The 22323-nt window shown below is 41.1% G+C and overlaps 1 protein-coding gene across 4 annotated transcripts in view; it reads right to left on the reverse strand.

The window, feature by feature from the left end:
- The window catches only part of ZNF652 (zinc finger protein 652), a 38314-nt gene that overhangs the window by 6513 nt on the left and 9478 nt on the right, over nucleotides 1–22323 (reverse strand). For 3 of the 4 annotated variants that reach the window (XM_087769809.1, XM_087769810.1, XM_087769811.1), the window contains exons 2-6: nucleotides 7057–8204; nucleotides 3481–3628; nucleotides 3060–3175; nucleotides 1659–1803; nucleotides 180–1203 (exon numbers count right to left, since the gene is read on the reverse strand). In XM_087769809.1, the coding sequence (XP_087625935.1) occupies nucleotides 692–1203; nucleotides 1659–1803; nucleotides 3060–3175; nucleotides 3481–3628; nucleotides 7057–7965 (1830 nt within the window). In that variant the 5' untranslated portion in view covers nucleotides 7966–8204 and the 3' untranslated portion in view covers nucleotides 180–691. Of the gene's footprint in view, nucleotides 1–179; nucleotides 1204–1658; nucleotides 1804–3059; nucleotides 3176–3480; nucleotides 3629–7056; nucleotides 8205–22323 lie in introns of those variants that run through there. The other variant, XR_015707408.1, reaches the window with a different exon arrangement.

Genomic DNA, 22323 nt, shown 5'->3' on the forward strand with positions numbered 1-22323 from the left:
TGATGATTATAAAAATTTATCTATTATACAACATAGGTCCAGCTACACTGAAAAAATTACACCGCTTATTGAAATACATTTCATTTTAGAAACAGACTACTAAATAGGTCTATACAAAAAACTCTAAAATAATTTCTGTAGTAAAATAAAGAGTGTGTTAGGAGAGCTACACAAACAAGAAATTTTTTTGTCTTTCTTTATAATGCTCAAATATACTGTGATACGTGGCTGGCTCACTCCATAGCCGGCACCAAAAGCTGAAAAGAATCCATTACGATACACAGTGATACAATTAATGCTCTGTATTAATCTCACAGCCTTTCCGATTAGTACAAAGAAAACCAGGCCTATCTCCTCTTTGAGGAGAAGTCCAGGATATAAAAGCAAGCATACCTCATCAGCTGATATGAAATTATAAAATTCCACAAGTCTCAGTATCTGAAATTTAGAAAAGTCACCAGTAAAACGCAAGCAAATTGGGTTCAAGTCCTGTTGGTTCCCAGGTTCAAATGAGCACTGCTGATCCAAAAGAGGATTTCCTTGTTTGTTAACTGATTCAAAGGAAAAATTAGGACCATCTGCTGGGGCTAAGAGAAAGACACAGATCCTCGCCAACTAACCCTCTGTACTTCCAGGAGGGCATGTTTCCATGTGCATAAAATGGGAAAATAGCTGGCAGGAAGCAAAGATGTTAGTGGTGCTGTGCTGAACTGTTTTTTTCTGCCAGGTGTCGCAGAAAGTTGTCCTCACTCTGGCCTCTGTGATTTAAAGGCTCACTCTTAAAAAGAGCTGGAGGAGGGGGTAAATGAGGAACCGGGGGGACCGGGAGGTGATGTGGATGGTGAGGATGAGCATGTAGGTGAAGGTGTGAATACGGGTGGGGAATAGGGCGTGGAGGAAGTGTGCTCACTGGGTTCAGGTTGATAGGTGGAGTTGGGGTGGTGGGTGCGTTCACTACAGCAGGGACTGTGGTGGCAGAAGTCGTGGACAGTGGGATCTGGACAGCAGTTGACACATTGACGGGGCTGGTAACACGGAAGCACTTCTCCTTGTGTGCCTTGAGCATGTTGGAGAAGCGAAATCGCTGGCCACACACATCACATGGGTAGGGCTTCTCCCCTGTGTGAGTTCTGCGATGTCTCTTCATGTTTGGGCGGCTGGTGAAGCTCTTCCCACAGATTTCACAGATAAAGGGCTTCTCTCCTGCCGAATGCAGATACCGCAATCAGTTCGGCACAGAACATCTGCTAATACTTACTTCAGCATACTTACGCAAACAAACTGTGTCCTACAAAAGCTACTGTGACTGCTACCTTCAGCAAACAGAGAGACAGCTGTTCCACAGAAGTCCTCAGTCTTTATGAAATCCTCTCTCACCTTTGGATTTTGATGCACGAGACAATCTTTTAAAACGCTTTGGCAAGGGGTTCCTTCAGACCAAAATAACAAGGAAGTAAGCCTAACCTCTCATTTTCCCCCACAGTGAATCACAGGACTACAGACAGATTTAAAAGCAAGTTAATATATTAACCTTTCCTGTCTGATTTCTAGGTTGGGTAACAGTTTTGATCCCAAATTCCAAGAAAGGGAATACAGCTGGAAGCATAGGAAAGTTTTTGTCCCAGAGGTACTCGTGCTTTTCTTTGATAAGGCCTTACCAGTGTGTGTTTTCATGTGCTCATCAAAGTACTGTTTCATGTTGAAGTCTTTGCCACACCACTGGCACATGAACTGTTTGTGCCCAATGTGGATGCTCATGTGGGAACGCAGCTGGTACTTGTACTGAAACCTCTCATCACAGTTCTGCAACAGAAAAACAGCAACCCATGATATTCAGGCACCACACGTCAGGAAGCAAGGCAGTCACAGGACAGCACTCCAATGTACTAGTGAAGGAGTAAAGAATACCTGAACTAGTACACACGCAGACCCTCACACAAACGCAGGATTTAAATTATTTAGCAAGAGTAGAATTTGGTCTGTACTAAAAGGTCTGCTGGCACAAGAGCCTTGGCAAGGAGTGTGGAACAGTCACAACCTTTAGCTGACGTAGCTGTTGGCAAAAGCCTGGCAGAGACACGGTTATGCCAACAGAAAAGTGCCTCTGTTGGCTTAAGGTATCATTTTTGCAGCTTTGCCAGCGATCTCTGCTGGACTACGGCGTGCCTCCACTAGAGGACTCTGCTCACACAGCAAAACCAACAGCAGCTCTATGGCAGGCTTGTTTTTCAGCAAGCCAGTCTGTTTTCCAGCTATTATTTATTCGTATGAGGTAACTTCTTTCCCTACGAGTCTTGTCCCCCAAGACTACTCTGGCTGCACTACGCCATTACTCCTACGTGTCTGGCTGGAGCTGTGCCCCACTTCACGGACAGGGTGAGCCACCAGACCTGCCCTGGAAAGAGGAAGGGCTCTGCACCCCCTCTGCCTCCACCATGTGATACCCACAAGCATCCCCATCAGATGACTGAGACATTATCTGCCCCAGACATATGACTGGGTAAGTCTGTCCCATACCGTATCCTTGCCGAGGGCAGGCATAAAATTACAATTGCAAACACACATGAATGCATCAGTGAGATACTCTACTGCAAATTCAGAGCACTCTCTTAGATGTTAAGGAGGTAACAGTTTGCAGCGAGGACAATAGTTTTTCCCACAAGTGAAAATCAAGCAGTAATTTGTTTATTTTCACTGTGGCCACTTCTGCCTGTTTCAAGTTCCTGGGCAGGACAGGGAGGATTAACGTAATTTGCATTAGGCTGTGCTATGAGCACCAAGGGAAACTAGGATCCAAATCCTGCTGTAGCGTGTACTCATTGAGGAAAACATGACAGCCAGCAGTAAAAGCAAACCAAATACACCTCAGTTTGAACTGCTGCTAGGTGCACTCCTGCTGTGCTCTCCACGTGGAGAAGAACTGTCCCCAAATTTTTATGAAACTGCCCCTCATTTACATGTCAGTCAATTCAGTTTCCACCTACATTCCCTACTGACAGTGTTACTGATTTTATACCTTATGCTACCGTATCTAAACATATTAACAGTTGCTGCCTCACCTCACATCTGAAAGGTTTCTCTCCAGAATGCTGTAGGGAATGGACTTTGAGAGACATACTGCGTTTGAATGATTTTCCACAGGTTTCACATGTAAAAGGCATGTCCTTTGTGTGTGCTGCAACACAACAGTACAGTAGAGAGGGTCATTCAAATGCAAACAGTTCTTTAACCAATTTTTTCCTCCAGCTCTGAGCAGGAAAATGATTATTACTGAACAGCTTGTAAGCATATACACGTATGTACACACACACAGATTCTGCTTGCTGCCCAGTACTACAGACTTGAACTTTTTGCTAAGGATAAAGCTCAGACAACTGAATTTGCCTTATTATTTTCCTCCTCAAAACAGCAATTACAAGTTAAGAACCACAATGACACATTATGAGGCAGAACCAACAGAAGTGCCGATCAATAACTCACCAACCATATGTTTCCGCACGTGGGCCATGGTGTAGAACTTTTTTTCGCAAATCTCACAAGAGAATTTCTTTTCTGCGTATCCGTGGACAATCTTGATATGTTCATGGAGGGACCAGAGCTTCTTGAATGATTTATTACAGGAAACGCACTGAATGAATGGGATAAATAGAAGGAAGTTTAAATTAGAAAGATTCAGTGATTCAAGTGGAGTTAAGCCATGTATCTTCCTCTCGCATGACAAAAAGCCCAGAACGAGTCAAAACGCTGTATACTGTCTCAGACTGTACTTCAGCTTACATTTACTGTTTCACACTTGAAACAATGACACTAAGAAAAGCCAGATCAAGCAGGATTAGAGAGGATGTTAACACACTGCATTTTGGTGCCACCTGAAGAACACCACAGCCACTTGCGCTAACTGATTTCCGAAACACAACAGCATCTAGAGCTGGATGCAGCCCTCAAGGAGCTAACACGGAGAAGACAACTTCACAAGCACTGATGCTGCTGCTGCTGCGGGAAGAATCCAAACCCCTGGTGTGGGAAGAAGCCAACAGAGGTGGAGGAGGCCAACGCCACCAAGTTGCCTTAAACCCATCTGCGTGTCCAGCCCTGTCTTCCACAGGAGCACTGTGACCCCTCAAACTCCAGGTCTAACAGCCCCTGAACTAGTCAAAGCTCTCCCATCCTTATAGCTCTATATAGAAGACAGCTTCCATCTTGCAGCTCTTGACCATGCGGAGAGTCTGGTACACAGTTCATACAGCAAAGCAAGCTGTCACCTCCGTCTTTCGTGTTCTGACTCTTCATTTATATCTGTCAGTAGCACTATAGATCTAAAATGACCACGTGCAAACAAACAATGTTTTAATCTCTTCCCACAACTACTGTGAAATGTCCAGAAAGTCAGCGACGAGCAGGATCCAAAGGCTTTCACGCATCTCTTTTTCCCAGCAGTTAGTTCTTGCTAAAGACTTGATAAAAAAAATATTTGTACGATTTTGAGAATTCCAGAATAATCTTAGTTGTGAAACTTGATAGCAGACACATACGTGAGGATACCAAGTAATTTTCATCTTTGAAGTGAAGAGGAAGGAACTGTGGCTTGTTATTGTTTTTCTTAGTTGTTGGGGTGCCTGGGGTTTTTGGTACATCTCCATTTTTCTGCCCATCCTTCCCTCGAAGTAAGAAGGGCTGTATGCTGTCCACTGCAGAACTAGCAAATACCATGCCTTCTGTCAACTTGAGTTGTTTCTTCTCTGCATAGACAAGTTATGCTGCTTCCACAGCGCTTCAGTCTCTGCAGGCCTGGAAACTCTGGTACACCGTGCACCATGCTGACTGCAAGGAGAGCCTCTGCCTCCAAAAGCACCTCCTTGGAGGCATGTCAGGAACAAACTGTAGTCTTTGGGGGGGAAAAAACCCTACAGAATAAAGCAATGCTCAGAAATGATGAAAAATCCTTTGATTTAAGGTTAAGCAAGCCCTTGAAGCAGTCAGTCTACAATTTAATTGATGATTAGCAGCAAGTAGTTTTTTTCTCACTAATACTGAGAGCTACTACACAGAGAGTCTAAGATGACAACAGAAATTCTGTGAAAGCGCTAATTTTGAAAGGATGGAAACAAGAGATTACCTGGAAAAACAGATATATTCCATCACTTAGATGAAAAAAATATAGAGAGGAGCCAGCCATGTTTATCAGTTCAATCACCACTTACAAAATGAAAACACTTTTTTTCCTAGACAAAGCTCCATATCCCTCTTGTCATATTAAACCCTACATTAATGTAAAACTTTCATATCCCCTTACTCCTTTTGCCAAGTGTAATAAAAACAAATTAGCAGGCAGCTGTGAAACACATTCCAAATGTCAGGACAGACAAAAATAATTGCTGAATATATGCTTATACTGAGAACTTGAAGAGGACTAGCAGTGCTTCTGGCACTAGAAATATTTGGGAAAGTTTCTGGACCCGATTCTTCTGGTACTGGATAGAGAACACAATTTCTACAATTTCTTCTTTTCCTATCACTTTTGGACAAAGGAGTGTAACCCCTCAGAAGCATATGGGTGCACAGATTACAGGATGCTTCTCCATTCTATACCATGCACAAACTATTCATGAATTCCTGTTTAAATTCAAAAGATTTTATGCTGTGAGTGAGCCACCTGGATGCTAGGGCATTGCTTACATTTACATGTTCTCTGCTACACTAAACTTTTGAAGTATTTATTTCAAAAACCGCAAGGACATACTGAAATGTTCGTGCATTTTACTAACTATGCTCAAGGCTCATTATCTTATCTTATACTCCTTCCTTCAGTCTTCCTCCTATGAGCTGAAACATAAGGAAAAATAGCATAGCGTTATATAGAGCTGCATTTGAGTCTTACAGCAAAGAGAAATTGCAATAAATATTTCATGTCTCCCACACAGTGGGAATTGAATACAGATTCAGTTTAGCATTTAAGCAAACAAACAAACAAAATCTTAAATCTTTCTGGTAAAACACACTGGACAGACAAAAAAACTTGTTGCTCTACAAACACTCAACATTTCAGCTCCACAGAAATTGAACTCAAGCTGCTTCGTGCTGGCAGTGGGATTATTTCAGAAGTAGGTGGCAACACTGCCTAGTTTAACAAGGCAAAAAAAGCATGTTCGAATCGCCAGATAAAACAACAGTGCCCCCAGTTACATGAGAACATAGATGCCTATGAGCAAAGTACAAACCACAAATGAATCAGAAACTCTGAAACTCTTTCCACAACTTAAAACTTTAAAATGGTTCTATTACAACACAGGCTTCCATTGTTGTATAAAATTAAAAGCTGCAAATCTTCTGGTGAGAAAGACCAGAGATCTTTATATTATCAGTGAGATTTACTGAGCTTTTTGCAGTGGGAAAAGGGCAGGCTCGTGAACAGATTTACTTGCTGAATTCATACGCTTCCATACGCATACACGAACACTACTGTAAATTACTTGTACATAATTATCTCAGTAGGATTTTAAAAAGGTACATTTCAACACAAGTTCAAACCCTGACTTCACTAGTTTCCTTCTCACCTGCTTGCCTCTCCGGTATTTTACAAATTTCCGATTCCAATACCAGCGAAGTGCCAAAATTCCGTTCTCCCTTGAAACCTTACCTGGACACACTCTGCGACTGAGTTTCAGGACACTGAAACACTTTGAACTTTAAAGCTAGCGATAGCTGCAGGTGCTCAGCACCTGAAGAAGGAGGGTTTATCCTGTCAAAGTACTTCACTGCAAATGCACTTGTTTTCAGGCCAGTTACTCTTGAGTCTGACATTTGTTAAAGTAGTTTTGCGTTTTCCCCAACTCGTAGTTAAATACTAGAGTAACTCTGCTAAAGCAGATGTCAGTTGTACACTCTGTTCCCTGCAATTTACTTCTTTTGGAAGACACCAAAGTGTTGATACGTAGAGACAAGGTCTCGGTCAGAACCTGGTCTGTGCAAAAGATTTCCCCCTCTGAAGTGTCCGCTAGCTGTATCCAGGGCACGACAGAAGGTATGGAAATCTGGCAAGCAGGTGAGCAAACCTACCTGGATATTTTTTTCACAGTCTGTTTGCTGGTGAAGGGACAGCTCACTTTCTAGAACAAATTTCTTCCCACATTTGTCGCAGATCTGCATGCGCCTGTGAGTGACGTTCATGTGCTTCTCCAGGTACCAGCGTGTGTTAAACACCCTGGGGCACTTCTCACAGGTTAAAGTCTCCTTCTCTTCACACTTTGATTTCTGCACAGGTGCCTTGGGCTCCTTTGCAGCTTTCTTCTTACGCTTGGGGGGCTCCACACTCTTTCTACGACCCCTTGTAGTTCTGGGTGATGGGGAAGTTGTGGCTGCTGCAGCAGATGCAGCTCTCCTTGTTCTCCTTTGTGCAACACTAACTTTTTCCACTCTTTTCTCTTTTTTCTTCTGCCTCTCATTTTCCTCATCATCATTACTGTCTTCAGTGGCCTCTTCCCCACTGTCACCCTCCTCTTCCTCACTGCTGGTCTTAAGAACAGCAGTCTCTTTGGACTGGGAGGGGACACCCTTCTCCCCTTTTGATACATTTAATGTTTGGTTGTTAAGGTTTACCTCTACTATAATCTGCTCCCTTTTGTAAGTCACTTCATCTTCCTCCTCTTCTTCCTCCTCAGAGTCGTCAGAGTTTTCTCTGTCTTCTTTCACAGCCCGGACCTCTCCTACCGATCTGTTCTCCCTGAAATATGGCTGCTCCTCTCTTTCATGGAGATGTGGTTTACTCATTTTGCTGTCCACCAGCACAGAGTAAGGACTTCCTGACTCTCTCTTGTACACTTTGGTGGACAGATCAAGTTCCTGGCTGGCACCATGATAAAACGTGGGTGGCACTTGACCACGGTGACTGTCCTCTTGCGCCATCCCTGCTACATGCGCGGCACAGTTTTCAACCAACTGTTGGCAAGAATTGGCTGTTTGACTCATTTGGGGGGCCCCGATTCATTGAGCACCTTTAATCCCAGAAAACCAAGTAAGCAGCTTTACATCAGGATGGACTCTCAAGACCGATGCCTGTTCCATCTACACAGGATGAACAAAATAGGATTCTCTGCTGGTGTTTAGCACTGATGTGTAGGTCACAGAATTCTGGTATTATGGCAAGAGCAGAGCAGTAGTAATTATTGTTCTGAAGAAAGTTGCCAACGAACCGTTGAACATTTTATCTGTAAGAGACAACAGAGAAAACAAAGTCAATTAAAAAAAAAATCACTAAAGTCTTCAGCAAAACCTTTTGTTTTGAGTTTGTACAACTGGGGTAAAGCACAGGGTGTATTATCTATGAGCTGTATCTGCTGGGGGTAGACTGTCCTATAGCACTATCTCAAGCAAAACTGGCAGTTCGGTGCAAATATGTGCACCTGGTGCTAGACTCCTGAGATATGGAAATCAAGGCATGCTGTCCATTTCAAAATGAAGATTCTCCACCCACCAAAGATCACCGCCACCTGCCTCAATGCTGGGCCAAGACGCTGATCTGCGTTTCTCCTGGGCACTCGGGAGCACTGATGGCCCCAAGACTCTGCTCTACTCCTGTACACCTCTCCATCAAACAAGGTGCATACCTACACAGAAATAAATACCTCTTCTCCTTCTCTATCTCCCAAAGGGAGCCCATCCTCACCCAGAAAGAGGACATATTATACCGAACAACATTCCATTAACATAGATATGCATGAAGAATTTCAATGGAGGCATTTTCGACTTGCAGCACTAAATCAGATTAAGAACACCATGTCCCCTGCTTGTTTCCACCTCAGAGATCCCTCATACAGCCTCTTGATTTAAGGCAGTTACTCTTTTGTCTCATTATCCCTTCCCCCAGCTACTTATTCCTCAGTGCAGTAGCCAAACAATATTACATTTGTCCATCTAAATTTCACTTGCAGTTATCCAAGTTGGAATTTGACCAGGACACTGTTACTTCCTCTTGCAAAAAATGCCACGTGATCCCTAATGAATACAAGTAATCAAGTTCTCGCATCTATTTTTTGCCAGGACAATTACGTTTTGGTAGTGCAGTATTGCAACATCAAGCCAAGATTTTTGGCTGTGCAAATCAAGTCAGAAATAAATTGTAACCCCTAACCAAACAGCATATTCGGAACTAAACCTGCAACTAGAGGGTGCAGAAGAGGAGAATTAAGGACAGTGACTAAGAGACATCCCATGACAGAGAAGGGCCCTAGCAGAAAATGGATGGATTGAGCAGCTAAGAATGAAGAAAATTGGATCCCCACTACCGGAGTCTGAAAATTTCCTTGAGGCTATAAGCTTGGGCTAAGTCCAGCAGACAGGTATAAAACACTTGGATTTCGCAGACTCAGATGGCCATTTTTATTATTAGTATTCTTGGAGCAACAATAAAAAGCAACCAACCTAAAGCACTATTACAGACATGGGGTTTTATGATAAATTTCCTTCCACATCGTACTGAGTTAAAATACTCTCCACACTACAAATGCAGTAACTTCCATCCAAACATGTTTTGATACAATTTATAGATTATAGTTTCTATTTACTCTTCCACCAGAAATTTCCCCCTTTGAACAGGAGATGAACCTACCAACGGGCTCGGTGGTTTGAATAATAAAAAAGACTGAACCTTGCCCTACAATCTTTGTGAAGCGAGATGCTGGGGAAAGTGACTGACCTATAACCAGTCGTCTGATTACCAGCTTACAGTTAATTAAACAGATTCTTCAACAGTTCTCCAATATTTCCAAAGGCACTCAAAAAGCGCCCTGAAGATGCCTGACAGAGTGACCCGCAGACAGACTCACAGCACTGCAGCAGCGGGGTCTATTCCCGCTGCTCCACGCTCGCTCCATCCTCAGCAGGGTCTCAGGTCGCAGCTTCCCAGCTCCAGAGGTGAGGCGGGACGACGAGTGCCAAGACCCAGCTGGGCCAGGCAATACGTGGAGATGGGCTGTTAACATTGGCTTGTGATCACAAGTAATATTCTGATGGAAAAACTAGTAAATAATAAAATAAACTGGTTGTGATTGCAAGCCAAAATTAACAACCCTATACCCACGAAGGCCCTTAGAAAGCTGTGGGCATGATGAAATCCACTGTTTAGCTTTCCCTTTAACAAACTTTAATGAATTATTCAGAAGCTCAGAAAATCACTATGTCATGTAGAAAATGATACCCGATTATTTCCTCAGCATATTAAGCATCTCTCAAGCTGCATGAGTAAATCAGGAAGGCTATCAGAATGCTGCTGCTAGATAGCCAGCAAAAAAAAGGGGGGGGGGGGGAACTTGTCATAAAAAGAAGGCTTTAACCCCCCCCCCCCCCATTTACTGAATGTTGAAATATTCTCTTTCCATATCCTGCCATCATTTCACCTCTGCTCATTTAAGGAATATTCTGTATAATAAACCACTTTGTATGAACACAGTACCACTTCAAATAAAAACAACAAAGGGGCTTATTCTGAGTTATCAAAGCTATTTGGTCTTAAAACCACTTCACTCTGCAGAATCAGTAACCCACTTTCACTTTGAATACACCGCCTGCTACCCTCAAGGGACCCGCAACTTTCGAACAACATTATTTAACAGTCAAACAGCTGGTAAAGCAAAGCCCTCCTTACAGATTTTATACCATCAACGCACTCCTAGACTCCGGACAATTCTGAGCGACAGTAGTTTAAATACTCCGTGAAATATTTTCATAGAAGACTTTTTTCCTTAAGTTTCTAATCCTAAATGTAAGAAAGCAGCATTTGGGTGTTTCTATTTTTGCCTTTTTTTTAAAGGTGAATCCACTTTTTTCAAAGCTGCTGAACAGCTTGGGCTCACAGAGTGAATTTCAGCCATACTACAAAAGGCTCTGATTAAAATGTAAAAAGGATACACAGTTTCAAAGCAATTTTTGAAGAAGCCTAGCTAGATATAAAACTGAGGAATAACTGTATTACGAGCATAGAACGAACATACGAAGTGCGTGCAACACTTAGCAATCAAAGACCATACAAGAAAGGTTTGCAAGCCTACCGAGATTAAAGGCTCAAACCCAGAAAAAAGTACAAACAACTTGCAGACAAACGTGTAGGTGGAGGAAGCATGTGTATGTGGGAGCAACACTTCATACAATGCTTTCGCTACTTCTGAAGAAAAACCGCATTTCTTCACATTATCTGTACTAAAAATAGAACAACTTAGAGCAGAGCGCGCTAGCAGAATTACCTGTCCCAACTCGGGCTCAACCGATGAGCTCAAATCAGCACAGACCAAGTGCAATATAGTCAGAGGTTAAGGACCTTAAATTAGTCCTCGGTTTGCCCTCAGGGAGGGACCAGCCTGACAGTCTCTCTCTTATTTTTGTCTAACCTGTGCCAAGGAGGTACGATTTGACTTCTGGCAAGCATCCACCAGAAGCAGACACTGATGTAAAGAAAAACACCGCTTCTTCCAGCTTTTGTAGTAAGCGAGGTGGTTGCACGGTCATTTCTGCGCATCCAGGCTGCCTGTAGCTGCGGACCCCCGCACGGCCTACAGCCGTTTGCCTGCTATCACACCCAGGCTGCCAGCTCCCCGCTCCGCGGACGGACACTGCGCTGCTCATCCCTTCTGCCTGGATGTTTCTGGGGGCTCCCATAAAGGACAGGAGAGGCACTTTGGGGCACTCCACAGCCATGACCCTGCCACTCCTGGTCAATGTGACACTGGCCTATTTTTTTTTTTTTTTCTTTTAAAAACCAGTTTAATTGCTGCCCATAGAAAGTTATCAATATTAGCTCTGCAAATTGACAGACGCTGGTCTAATTCACTTTGCTGTAGGTTGGCAAGTCTAGAAGGCTGCAAGCACAAGGGTGATTTGTCTACTGACACAAAGACGGCACTGTATCGATTTATTACTTAGTTAACATCTGGAAGTTCCCCCCACTCCTCCCAGATAGCCATAAGGACCAGAAAATCCCTTTAAAAAAAGACCCATGCCTCAATTCACAAATCAGTGGCGTTTGCCACAGAAGTTCTGCGCGCACCATAAGGAAAAAGAGGAGGAAGGGTGAGAGCTTGGGGCTTTCCTGCAGCTCACCTACTTCTTGCATGAAAAGTGAATACTATGAAAAAAGAGATTGCAATAGTCAATGTTCAACATTAAAAAGGCATTCATTTATTAGCCATCCATTATTTTCCTTCTTTGTTTTAACACAGAAGATAATTTTTTGTTTCTGTTTACAAGCCACGCGTACTAGAGTAAGTAGTGCTCGCACCCTTACTATTGCTCACAAGACACCAAAATTATTTCTCCAAAAGCGTACAGCACCTGATACGTGGGGGAATCTGAGCCACAGCAAGCACTGCAGCACCAGAATACCACACCGCTTGTACAAACACCACAAATAATTTGCACGCTTTCCTTACAACACAAGACCGGTAACTTCACACCAGACAACCCCCAAAACTACTTCTCCCCTCTTCAGTTTAAGAGCAGACAGATCTCAGTTTAACAGCAGCTTTTTAATGGATGCAATCAGGAGGCACTGCAGGGCATGAATAGGTTTTCCACTCTGCCATTTAGGTATATAGACCACTGTATATAAAACCAAGTTCAATGAGAAAGTTTGAGTATCTTGAAATTTGAAGTTTTCTTTTCCATAAAACAAAACTTCTCTCAAACTACAGTTAGAGAAACTAAAAAAGTTAGGAAAAAAATTGCAACTGTGTTATAATTAAAGGCAATGCCATTTTGCATATGCATTAACAACCTGAAGTTGTTAAGGATCCTGCACGTCTTTTGGTTGGAAGCTACAATCCAGCAGCTCCATTAAGTCCTGGGGCAACCAGATTTGCACACAGTTTACAAGCAGTGAAACAACCACATGCATAAATAAATAGTTTACATTATTTAAGGTAATGTGCCAATTTCAAACTAGTCAAGTAGTTGTTGAAGAAACTACACTCAGAGCAGGACGGAGGCAGTGGTTGCAGGTTGGGGGGATTGATTAAATACAGCTCCAACATTACGCCAAACCTGGGACATGCTGCAGGCTGGACACCGCTCAAATTTCTAACCAAAACCGCAGCCCCAGCTTCCCTGCTTCCTGAAGCTGGGTCAAAGTTAACTCATCAGGTAGAAACTTCCAGTACAGCCAAACCCTACGGGAATTCAGAATGCAACAGCGTAGCTCAACCCTTTCAGAAGAGCAGCATAAGTTAAACGCTTTCACACTTATTAGTCACATTATTTGGATACAGAAGTAGTATTTAAGGACGTGGTTTAGAGGTGGACCTGGCAGTTAGGTCAACGTTTGAACTCGATCTCAAAAGGTCCTTTCCAATCTTAATGATTCTATGATTCGATGATTAGAACTATGATAAACTGGCACATGTATTTATTTTGAAAGGCTGATAAGCAAATGCATCATCCTGGCAAGTATAAATGTAGAGGTAAATAAGAGTGTGATTTCTCATTTAGCTTCTGTTAATATTAATCAGTGTTATCCATTAATCAATTTCAAGTCAGCAGGCAGGACAGAAATACAAGAAAATGCATCAGAAAAATACAATGTTCATTGCACAGATAGAGCTTAGCTTTAAGTATACTGCCCAGCACAAAGCTGTGCAGTGTATTTCCTAAAAATAACAAAACATTAATGCTTTCTCACTACAACTCTGCTCTATGAAATCCTTAGGTAATGTGAATTCTGAATAGCGTATTAGCAAGGAACGACTAGAGATTGCCATGTGAAAATACAAAGTGTTTGACTGAAATGGTCCAGTCACCTACAGTTCAATACACGAGCAGTATTTCAGAGCTCATGGAAAAAAAAGTTTCAATATACTTGCACAGTTTGAAGAACAGGTGCATGAAACAGAATAGTGCACAGGCACAGCAATTCCCAGTTAGTGGGAAAACACATCTGGTACAAGTTACATCATGTCAGCGGATAGTAATCAGGACTATAACACAAGAGGGAATTATTTATATCATCGTACAATCACTCCTTTCTTGTGCATCTCAGCTGCTTTATATGCAAAAAAATGAAAATATGTTCTTAAGTGGTAAGTTTTATCTCAAGACAGAGCCGCAGTCAGCACATCCTCACAGTTTTTGCATTTCTATGGTAAGCACTCAAGCCTGCCTTTGCCCATGTAAATGCAAAATAAAAAGACTGACTGCGACTAAGGATCTATTCTGTCATCTGCTAGACGCCAAGGGACAGCTTGTAACACCCACCTAAGAGATGGCATCTGTAATAGGTTCACGCTTAGTAGAGCTACAGAGGAAAGGAGAGAAAAGTAATCCTATCTACTGTATCAGAAGGACAATTCTGTGCAGCTGACACAGACTTGGGGAATATGGTGTAACATGGCAAGAAACAGCATTCACGACACGATTCCTGGGGCTGTTCTGTGAAAACAAAAAAATCTGAACCCTCTTCACCGCGAGCTCAAAATTCACTTGAAACAGATTTTCCCATCAACTCATATAAAAGATCAGACATAAAATGGTGTGTGCCACTGTGCCTTGTATTTTGGTGAAATTAAAGCTATGCCACATATTTGGGCATCTCTGTCTCAAATGGATTAGTCGTGGTACAACTAAGCAAACTGACACGCACGTCATAAAAAACCAACAACGCTGGCAGTAACTGAAAGTATTGCAGGGAGTCTTGGCAGGGAAACAAAAGGCTGGAGCGTGAATAAATACTGTCCAATTCTCCAAGCAAAGGTCGGGGCAGAAGTATCTTCAACAGGGTGGTACACGAAAGCCTGAAGATGCAGTACAGCATCTAGACTGTCCCATCTTCCAGTTGTTTTTTGGGGTTTTTTTGACCATTCCTAAAATAATCTGTGATCGGTATATCTTGCTAACTCAGCAGGCAACATATTTTCACTGTATGGAGCTGGCTATTTGCCTGTAAGTATTTAACAGTCTAATGGAAAACGAAGCAGACCGTATTTCCAATTCCAGAAAAATGCCTTATATAATATCCTGCAGCTAAAACATAAAAACGAGGATAAAAACCCTTCAGGCTTTTTCCATTTCTTAAGATGAATTATTTGGCTGTATCTAGAAATCTGGTTTGAGAGACAAAGGCTTTCAAACCAGTGATTTCCAGAACTGTGAATCTGGAATTTTTTCAAGCATTATCTCCACAGAAAATAGTTTAAGAGGTTGCCATTTCAGAATTCAGCAGCATTATAATCCCTCAGCTTTTGCAGTAAGCTGAAGGCTTTCTATTGGCTATGAACTAGTTTTAGATACGACAGCCATAAACCTCAACATTTTTCTTTTACTAGGCAAAACCATCTTGAAAGAAGTTCTAGTACACCATGATATACACTCAAATTAAAAGTTGAAGCCCTTCCTACTGCCTTAAATATATAAAAATTAAACACCTGTGACTGAATCAGGAACTTCCTTGTATTCAAATCTATTACTGTGTCTCATCGGTATCTTTCAATGCAAAAAAATGAAAGCAAGATTAAAACAAAACCAGGTAGCTGCCACTCAACAGTAGTCATTCACGTGTATACACCTAGCTTTCACATTTACTACTTTGCTGTAATTGTTTGATAACTTGAAGACACATATATGAAGCAAAAAAAGATTTATATGACCACATTAACAGATTATCTGTCCCTTCAAATTTGTATATTCATCAAAATATGTGCCAGAAGTTCAAAGCTACCCACTGCTATGATACTGAAGGGCAATTGTTTCACCCATTAGCCTACTCTTTGTTCCAAATGACTTTTTATTGCCTCGTTTTCTTCTTGTTCAGTGGCAAGATTCCTTTTTGCTTTAAAACCTCTTGCTTTCATCATTTCTGCTCACATCTCTTGAAGCCTAGTAAAAACGGCACTAGGATTTTAAACCATCCATTTATATTCATAGATGCCAGTGATGACACTTCTTATTAAACATCACTAACTTATTCTAAAATTGCAAATGACTGCACTAACAATATAGGCTACGCACAAAGCCATATGGAAACAAAAAGGAAATCTGTCATCAAGATCTGTACTTCTGTTTCCCAGAGTTAGCATTTTCCCTCCCAGAGAGGAGGAGTGGAGAAAGAGGCACTAGGTGGTAACTGTGTCTTTGATATGTAGATGGAGATCAGTCGAGAGAGGTCAAAAAAATGTAAATGGTCTGTCCACAAAGTAAAGCTGACAGGTATAACTTCCACCTGGACATTTATTCTGGAGGAAAGGTGTTTTTCCTTGGTTTAAGCTGACAGCACTAACTTGGCAAGAAATAATAAACTTTGATATCCAGAATAGACCTACCTCCTCTCCTAGCAAGCCCTAAAGGAGACCCTTGCAATATGTAGAATGGAGGTAACAATCGAGATTTGTATTTTTTACAGAAGGGTTCAGCTGAAGAAAACTCACAGACAGGTTCACTTACTTGCTTACAGCTTTTTGTTGACCAGCCTGTACTACGCATCACGGCACGTAATGTGCTCCTGTATCATTTATCTTTTACACTGTAATAATGGAACGCTTAAAATAATCTCATCCGAGCTGAGAGCATGATGTTACATGCACACTTTACAGAGTCCCTCAGTTGCAGTTTAATGTATCTTTTTAAAAAACATTTTGATTCATTTCCAGTCTGCCAGTTTATCTTTAAAAAACCTGCTAAATATTTTGGAACTTTGCTGAGAGTGGTGTGTAGCAGAAAAAAAGAAGATTTAAATAGCAAAATCTTTGGCTTCATGAAGTGTGAATTTGATCTCTCTAAAATAAAGTTTGTTCTTCTCATATCATTGGAATGTGCTTATGGATAGGTTTAAAATCCTCTCCATTTTTCATTTAGAGCTCTTTACACACTAGATAATTTTGACTTTGAAACCAGCAACAAGTTTGTAAAAACCTCCATAGCAACAAAAAGCTTGCAGCAGGTGCCCAACTGTCCTCTGCAGAGTGGCAGCTGTGCTAGCTAGGAGCACGACTCACCGCTCCCGTACTGGGAAATGCTGTGCTGATGGAGAATTAGCACAAGGAGCTTTCCCTTCTGTTCCTTACCTGGGCTTCTCTTAGTATCTCCTCCTTTCAAACTGCCCACAAACACAGACCTGCGTTTGCCTGCAGAGTTTCAGTTTTATAACTTCTAGCAGCATTTTAGCTACCGAATCGCCAGATGCTACTCGGATCAAGCCCAGCTAACCTTGTGGTTAATACCAAGATGATATGTGTGGTCATGCAAGCAGAGATCACCAGCAGAACTGCTGTCCTGCAATGATTGTTGAGAAGTTTAAGTAATCTGGTGTTGACAAAGTCTAAATGTGCCAATACCAAAACTATACTATTGTAAGTGTTTCTCCTTGCACAATGTCACAACGCTCCTGTAAACCCTGAATTTAACCATTCGGTATGGTTATCTTCCACTACCAACTACTGTCTTGTTTTGAGCTACTGAACCTTCTGAAACATTACACACAGAGTTTGTTTTCGATGTACAATGTAAACTTTTGGAAAAACAGACCGTCTCGCTTTTATAATATTTACATAATTTAACAAAGCACATTTAACAACAGACAAATTTATCAGCTTCCGAGAAATGCTAACCAAGTAACAATACTTCAACAGAACTCCTATTTGCACTTATTCTACCTTTGCAAGTGGAAACGACATTCAGCGCTCTGCCTGACGTTACCAGAGTTAGACATGGAGACAGAAAGCTGTTCAGCAAGTCTACGCGTGACCAAAACAGCCACGGTACCACGACAGCAGTTCATTCCAACCTTCACATGTTTTACAGTTGCAATTCTCAAGCATAAATACTCTTCCCATTGATACAGTGGATTTTATTCCCAGTTTTTCCTCTAATTCATTATGCAGCTATGGACATCTTATCTCCACTTTGTATTTAAATTTCCTTCTGGGCAAAGTGGGGACAATTACCAGCTAAGGCCAAAGTTACTTGTTCATTTTAATCTGACCTAAGTCTGTGCGGCTGCCAAAGGAGGCAGTACACTCTTTCCCTATTTATATGCCAACGCTGGCATTCTTATGGTTGCAAGGTGAGATGCCTTGGGAAATCAGTCTGCCTGGAAAATAACCATTCCTTGGGAGAAATATTCAGCTGGATCAGTTCTCTGAACCAGCTCACTGTTCAACTTCATGAATACTACCATCCATGATAAGATTTTCCTTCCTGAAAAAATCAATTTGTTCTACAGGTGCAATCTGTCTTTCAGCTTCCATAAAATATCAAGGTAAGAGAACCAGAAGCGCAATAACAAATTTGTGGAAAACATCTGAGGATTATGCTTAAGAATTGAGCTTGAAAATATAATGTATTTTCAGGAACCTGTAGCAAACAGGAATTTTTCTCAAATGACTTCAGTCTTTGCGTAGCTCACGCTTTCATTTAAAAATAAGTTCCTAATGATTATGAAAATATTCTTAGACACGAGTTGTCTCTCCTTACTGACATGTTATAATCTAAACCCACAGATTTATCTTTAAGAACAGTAGCATCAGAGTTATAGGCTTCAAGTCAAATCCACATCTTGGCAAAGGTCTGAACCAACTATCGCAGAAACCACCTCAGGACCTACTCAGGGGCACACGAATTCCAAATCTCAGCAATGAGATGCTGTCTTTACAGCAGCCAGCAAGTTTCAGGGTGGGGAAAAAAAAACCCAAACCAACCCAAAACTTTTCTTTTCCCTCTTGGCAAAAAGGAACAAGTTACTTAGCTTCCTAAGCAAGGCAGGGAATAGCATCTCAGTAAGAATCTCAATAAGATTGGGGTTATTTGTGCGAAGGGAGGGTGAGAAGGGAAGAGTGTCCACTGACAGCAGGGATAATTAACTTCATCTTACTGTCTGAATTTGAAGTGCTTGGAGTGTGGGATAATAGAAGTCAGTTGTGCACAGGAGAGATTATGTTAAATGATTTTATAGCACCGTAAGTGGGCCAGGTAATTTATCAGAGATAAGTAGAAGGCGGGATCCTTCATCAAGAAATCTGCAGGTTAGAGGAAAAGCTATGAAAATCAAAAAGAGGGAAAAGAAAACAGACTGGCTTGGGAACCAAGTTTAAAAAGGCAGTAGAAAACAGTGCAATAAAGAGTAAGGTGAGGGGACACCAAACAGGGAAACACGAGAAACGGAACGAGTTTAGAAAGGTACAAGTAGAAGAAGGAAAGTGCAACAAGGTATGTGTTAAAACAAAGCTGCCTGGCAAAAAGTTGCAATTAAATTCAGGACATAATTTTTCTCAGACCTTTAAACTGCAGTCAGCATGGCATTTCACTCTGACTAATAGATTTTGTCCTGCAGCTAGTAAGTGTGAAATGAATGATTCAAGACATGCACATTACAATAAAGCAAACTAGAGATTCTCAGCAGCCATTTTTACTACTACATGACACGGGCGATGAAGATTTATTAGGGTATGTTTCTGTTCCTACTCAAGACTTCTGAAGTCACATCTATATACCACAACTTGTATTTTCATAACGTCAAGCCTACTGGTGTCACAGTGCATTAAACACCTATCCCAACATAAGTCCCTCATAAAGTGACATGCAGTTAAAACACGGGAAATCTAAGCTCAGTGCATGTCACTTAACAGGGAACTTGGAGAATTTACTACAGTGAGAAAGCATACAAAATATACTGAGGAATGGCAATGCATCTGGCCCCATCATTTATGTGAGAAACACCTCAAATTTGCTAGCCTGAAAAAGAAAAGAAAAACAGGGAAAGTTACTGGAATTAAGGATAGAGCTCCCATCATTGTACGAAACAGTGTGATTTGTTAGAAAGGATAGAACCAGAAAACTGACAGAAGCATGAGCAGGAAGGAGAGCTGCTTCTTTAAAACATATGTAGCAAAAAATATCTGCATCTATCAGAAAACATAAATACTCCTGTTCAGCAAACGTCCAGAAATATTACAGTGACACAGCTAGTGGACAGTACTTGCCATGTGTTAGGGTACTGGACACTAAGAGCAATCAGGCTTTTCATTAGAAATAATTTGCCTTCTACCATTAAAATTCACAGTTGCCACCATATGTAATTTGTCTTCAGACAGCACTATTAAGACACATTCCATAATTCCCTTTTCATCACATAAGCACTAAAAAGGCTTAAATAAGCATGACCTGCAAGCAACTGTGGAGTTCAGAACAGATTTTTACTGTCTTCCACAAGACTAGTCAGCCATAGGAAAAGCAATGTTCTAGTAAGCTTTCTGCACCTGCAAGATTCAGCTATGCTCCAACTCAAATATTTGCAACTTTTTGTGTACAACATGCCCATAAAAGAAGGTATGTGGATCAATGGATGCTTGTCTGCAAATTTTCAACTATAAAACTTTCTGCTTGTAAAAAAAGAAAAGCTCTACTACCTTATCCTACCAGGCCATCTGTCTGCGCAGTGGTACCACAAATATTCCTCCAAAATCCCAGCTGAAAAACTTTCTGTTCGCTTGTATTTAGCACCTGGGACAGAATGAAATTGGCTTAACAGGTTTTGTCTCAAATGTTATCATGGATCCTAATTCCAGTAACCTGTCTTCAAGCAGGCCCACTTGCCTTTCACATTACATTCCTAAAAATCACTTTTCCACTGAAAGAATCAAGTTTCAAAACTTAAAAATACACAAACAAGAGAGCACTACAGCATAAAGTGCTGGTAGTTGCTTAGCATAGCTAAATGTTTCTCTTGAGTGAAAACTACTAGTCTGAAACCTCCTCAGGGAAGGGTGTCTGAAAGTGTCAAGGAAACTAATGCAAGCTGCTTGTGTTAATGAGTTTAAGCTGCTGGCACCAGAGCTACCGCCAGAGTTTCACTCCCTATGCAATTGTTTTTCAGGAGGGAGGAGCAACCTAAAAATCACCAATTTAAGATCACTTGGAAAATTAAGCATTTGCAAAGGTAATTCGGAAATGAGATATGAGAATTTTAGGTTATAAAAAATGTTTCAACTGAACTAGGGAAGTCTGTCTGTTATGCTTTCACTAGTTATGAGACCTGCATGAATTCTACTTAAGAGTTAGAAGCAAACCCCACCCACTTTCCAAAATACTGAAAATGAAGATCCTGCAAAGGCCCAAAATGGTATATAATTTTACTCACACTTACTCACTTACAAGAGTATGTGTTCAAACAGAGTTTGCAGCTTCAAGGACAAATCATATTTTTATTAAAATGTTCTTAAAGGCATAAAATTTGTCACTTCCAGACAAAACATCCTTCTATGTTAACAGAGATTAGTTATTTAGACTTTTGATACAATAAAGGAGCTATTGCAAAGTTTTTAAAATATGTAAGCCTAGTGTTTATAGTCGTAACAGTAGCAAGTTAGGCATTTAGATCCACAGAAAGAACAGGCTAACAACTACAGGCTCTTACTGGAAAACACTGTCTGAAATAATTCAGCCATGCTTCCTCAGCTTGAGGAAGCTCAAGACATTACAGGGTGATGTCAACTGTAGACAGTATCTGCTCATTGACTGCATTAATATTTAAAGTGTATAACTTCATGATAATAAAATGACCTCCACATAAAAATCCACATTTTTTCTGACTATTGGGGGACACACACACCAAACTTTGGTATCATAAAATTCTGAAAAGACAAATAGCACATATTTAACAAAATGTAAACTAATATTCTTTTAAAAAAACAAAATTATGTTCTTTAAAATTTATTTTGTCTTCCATTTAAAAGCTGAGATCTGGATCTTGTAGGGAGAGTGCTGTTTCACAGCACAATACATTAAGAGATCAGTTCTGTGCTGTAGGAATTTAACCAAGAGAACGGTTATAAAATATTTTAATACAATCATAATCCACAGAATCAGGTTGCTAGAGAACATATCAATCTTCTCAATTGGTTGATACTTGCTTCCAATTATGTCTCTCTCTTTTGTGGGGTTAGAAAGAAATTTATTCTTTGATACGGCATATTATAGCGTGCCACAGAGAAATAGGGCACTGATGACAGGTAGTTTTGTAATCACCTTAAATATACCTGTGCCTATCTCAAACATGCTGTTGGTACGCCACTCTTCCATTAGGCACTGATACGGCACATGATACCGAGATGGGAAGATGGGATCTTGTTTACTGAAAATATCTATTTAATGCAGCGTACACACTCAAAGGCCTCTTTCCCAAGTCTTTCTTACGTGGACATCCCATGCTCTAGGTGGTACGGCACCAGACAAAGTATGTTTGATCTATAAGCAATTTCTTGTACATGTACAGACTCTCCATCTTTAGATGAAACTGCCCCTCTCAATTTCCACATTCTATGATTCTGACCATGAGAATAAAACCAGAACATCCCGGTA

Source organism: Nipponia nippon, unplaced genomic scaffold (assembly GCF_047370975.1).
Source record: "Nipponia nippon isolate SJK-2023a ecotype South Korea unplaced genomic scaffold, ASM4737097v1 scaffold_32, whole genome shotgun sequence".
NCBI lineage: Eukaryota > Metazoa > Chordata > Aves > Pelecaniformes > Threskiornithidae > Nipponia > Nipponia nippon.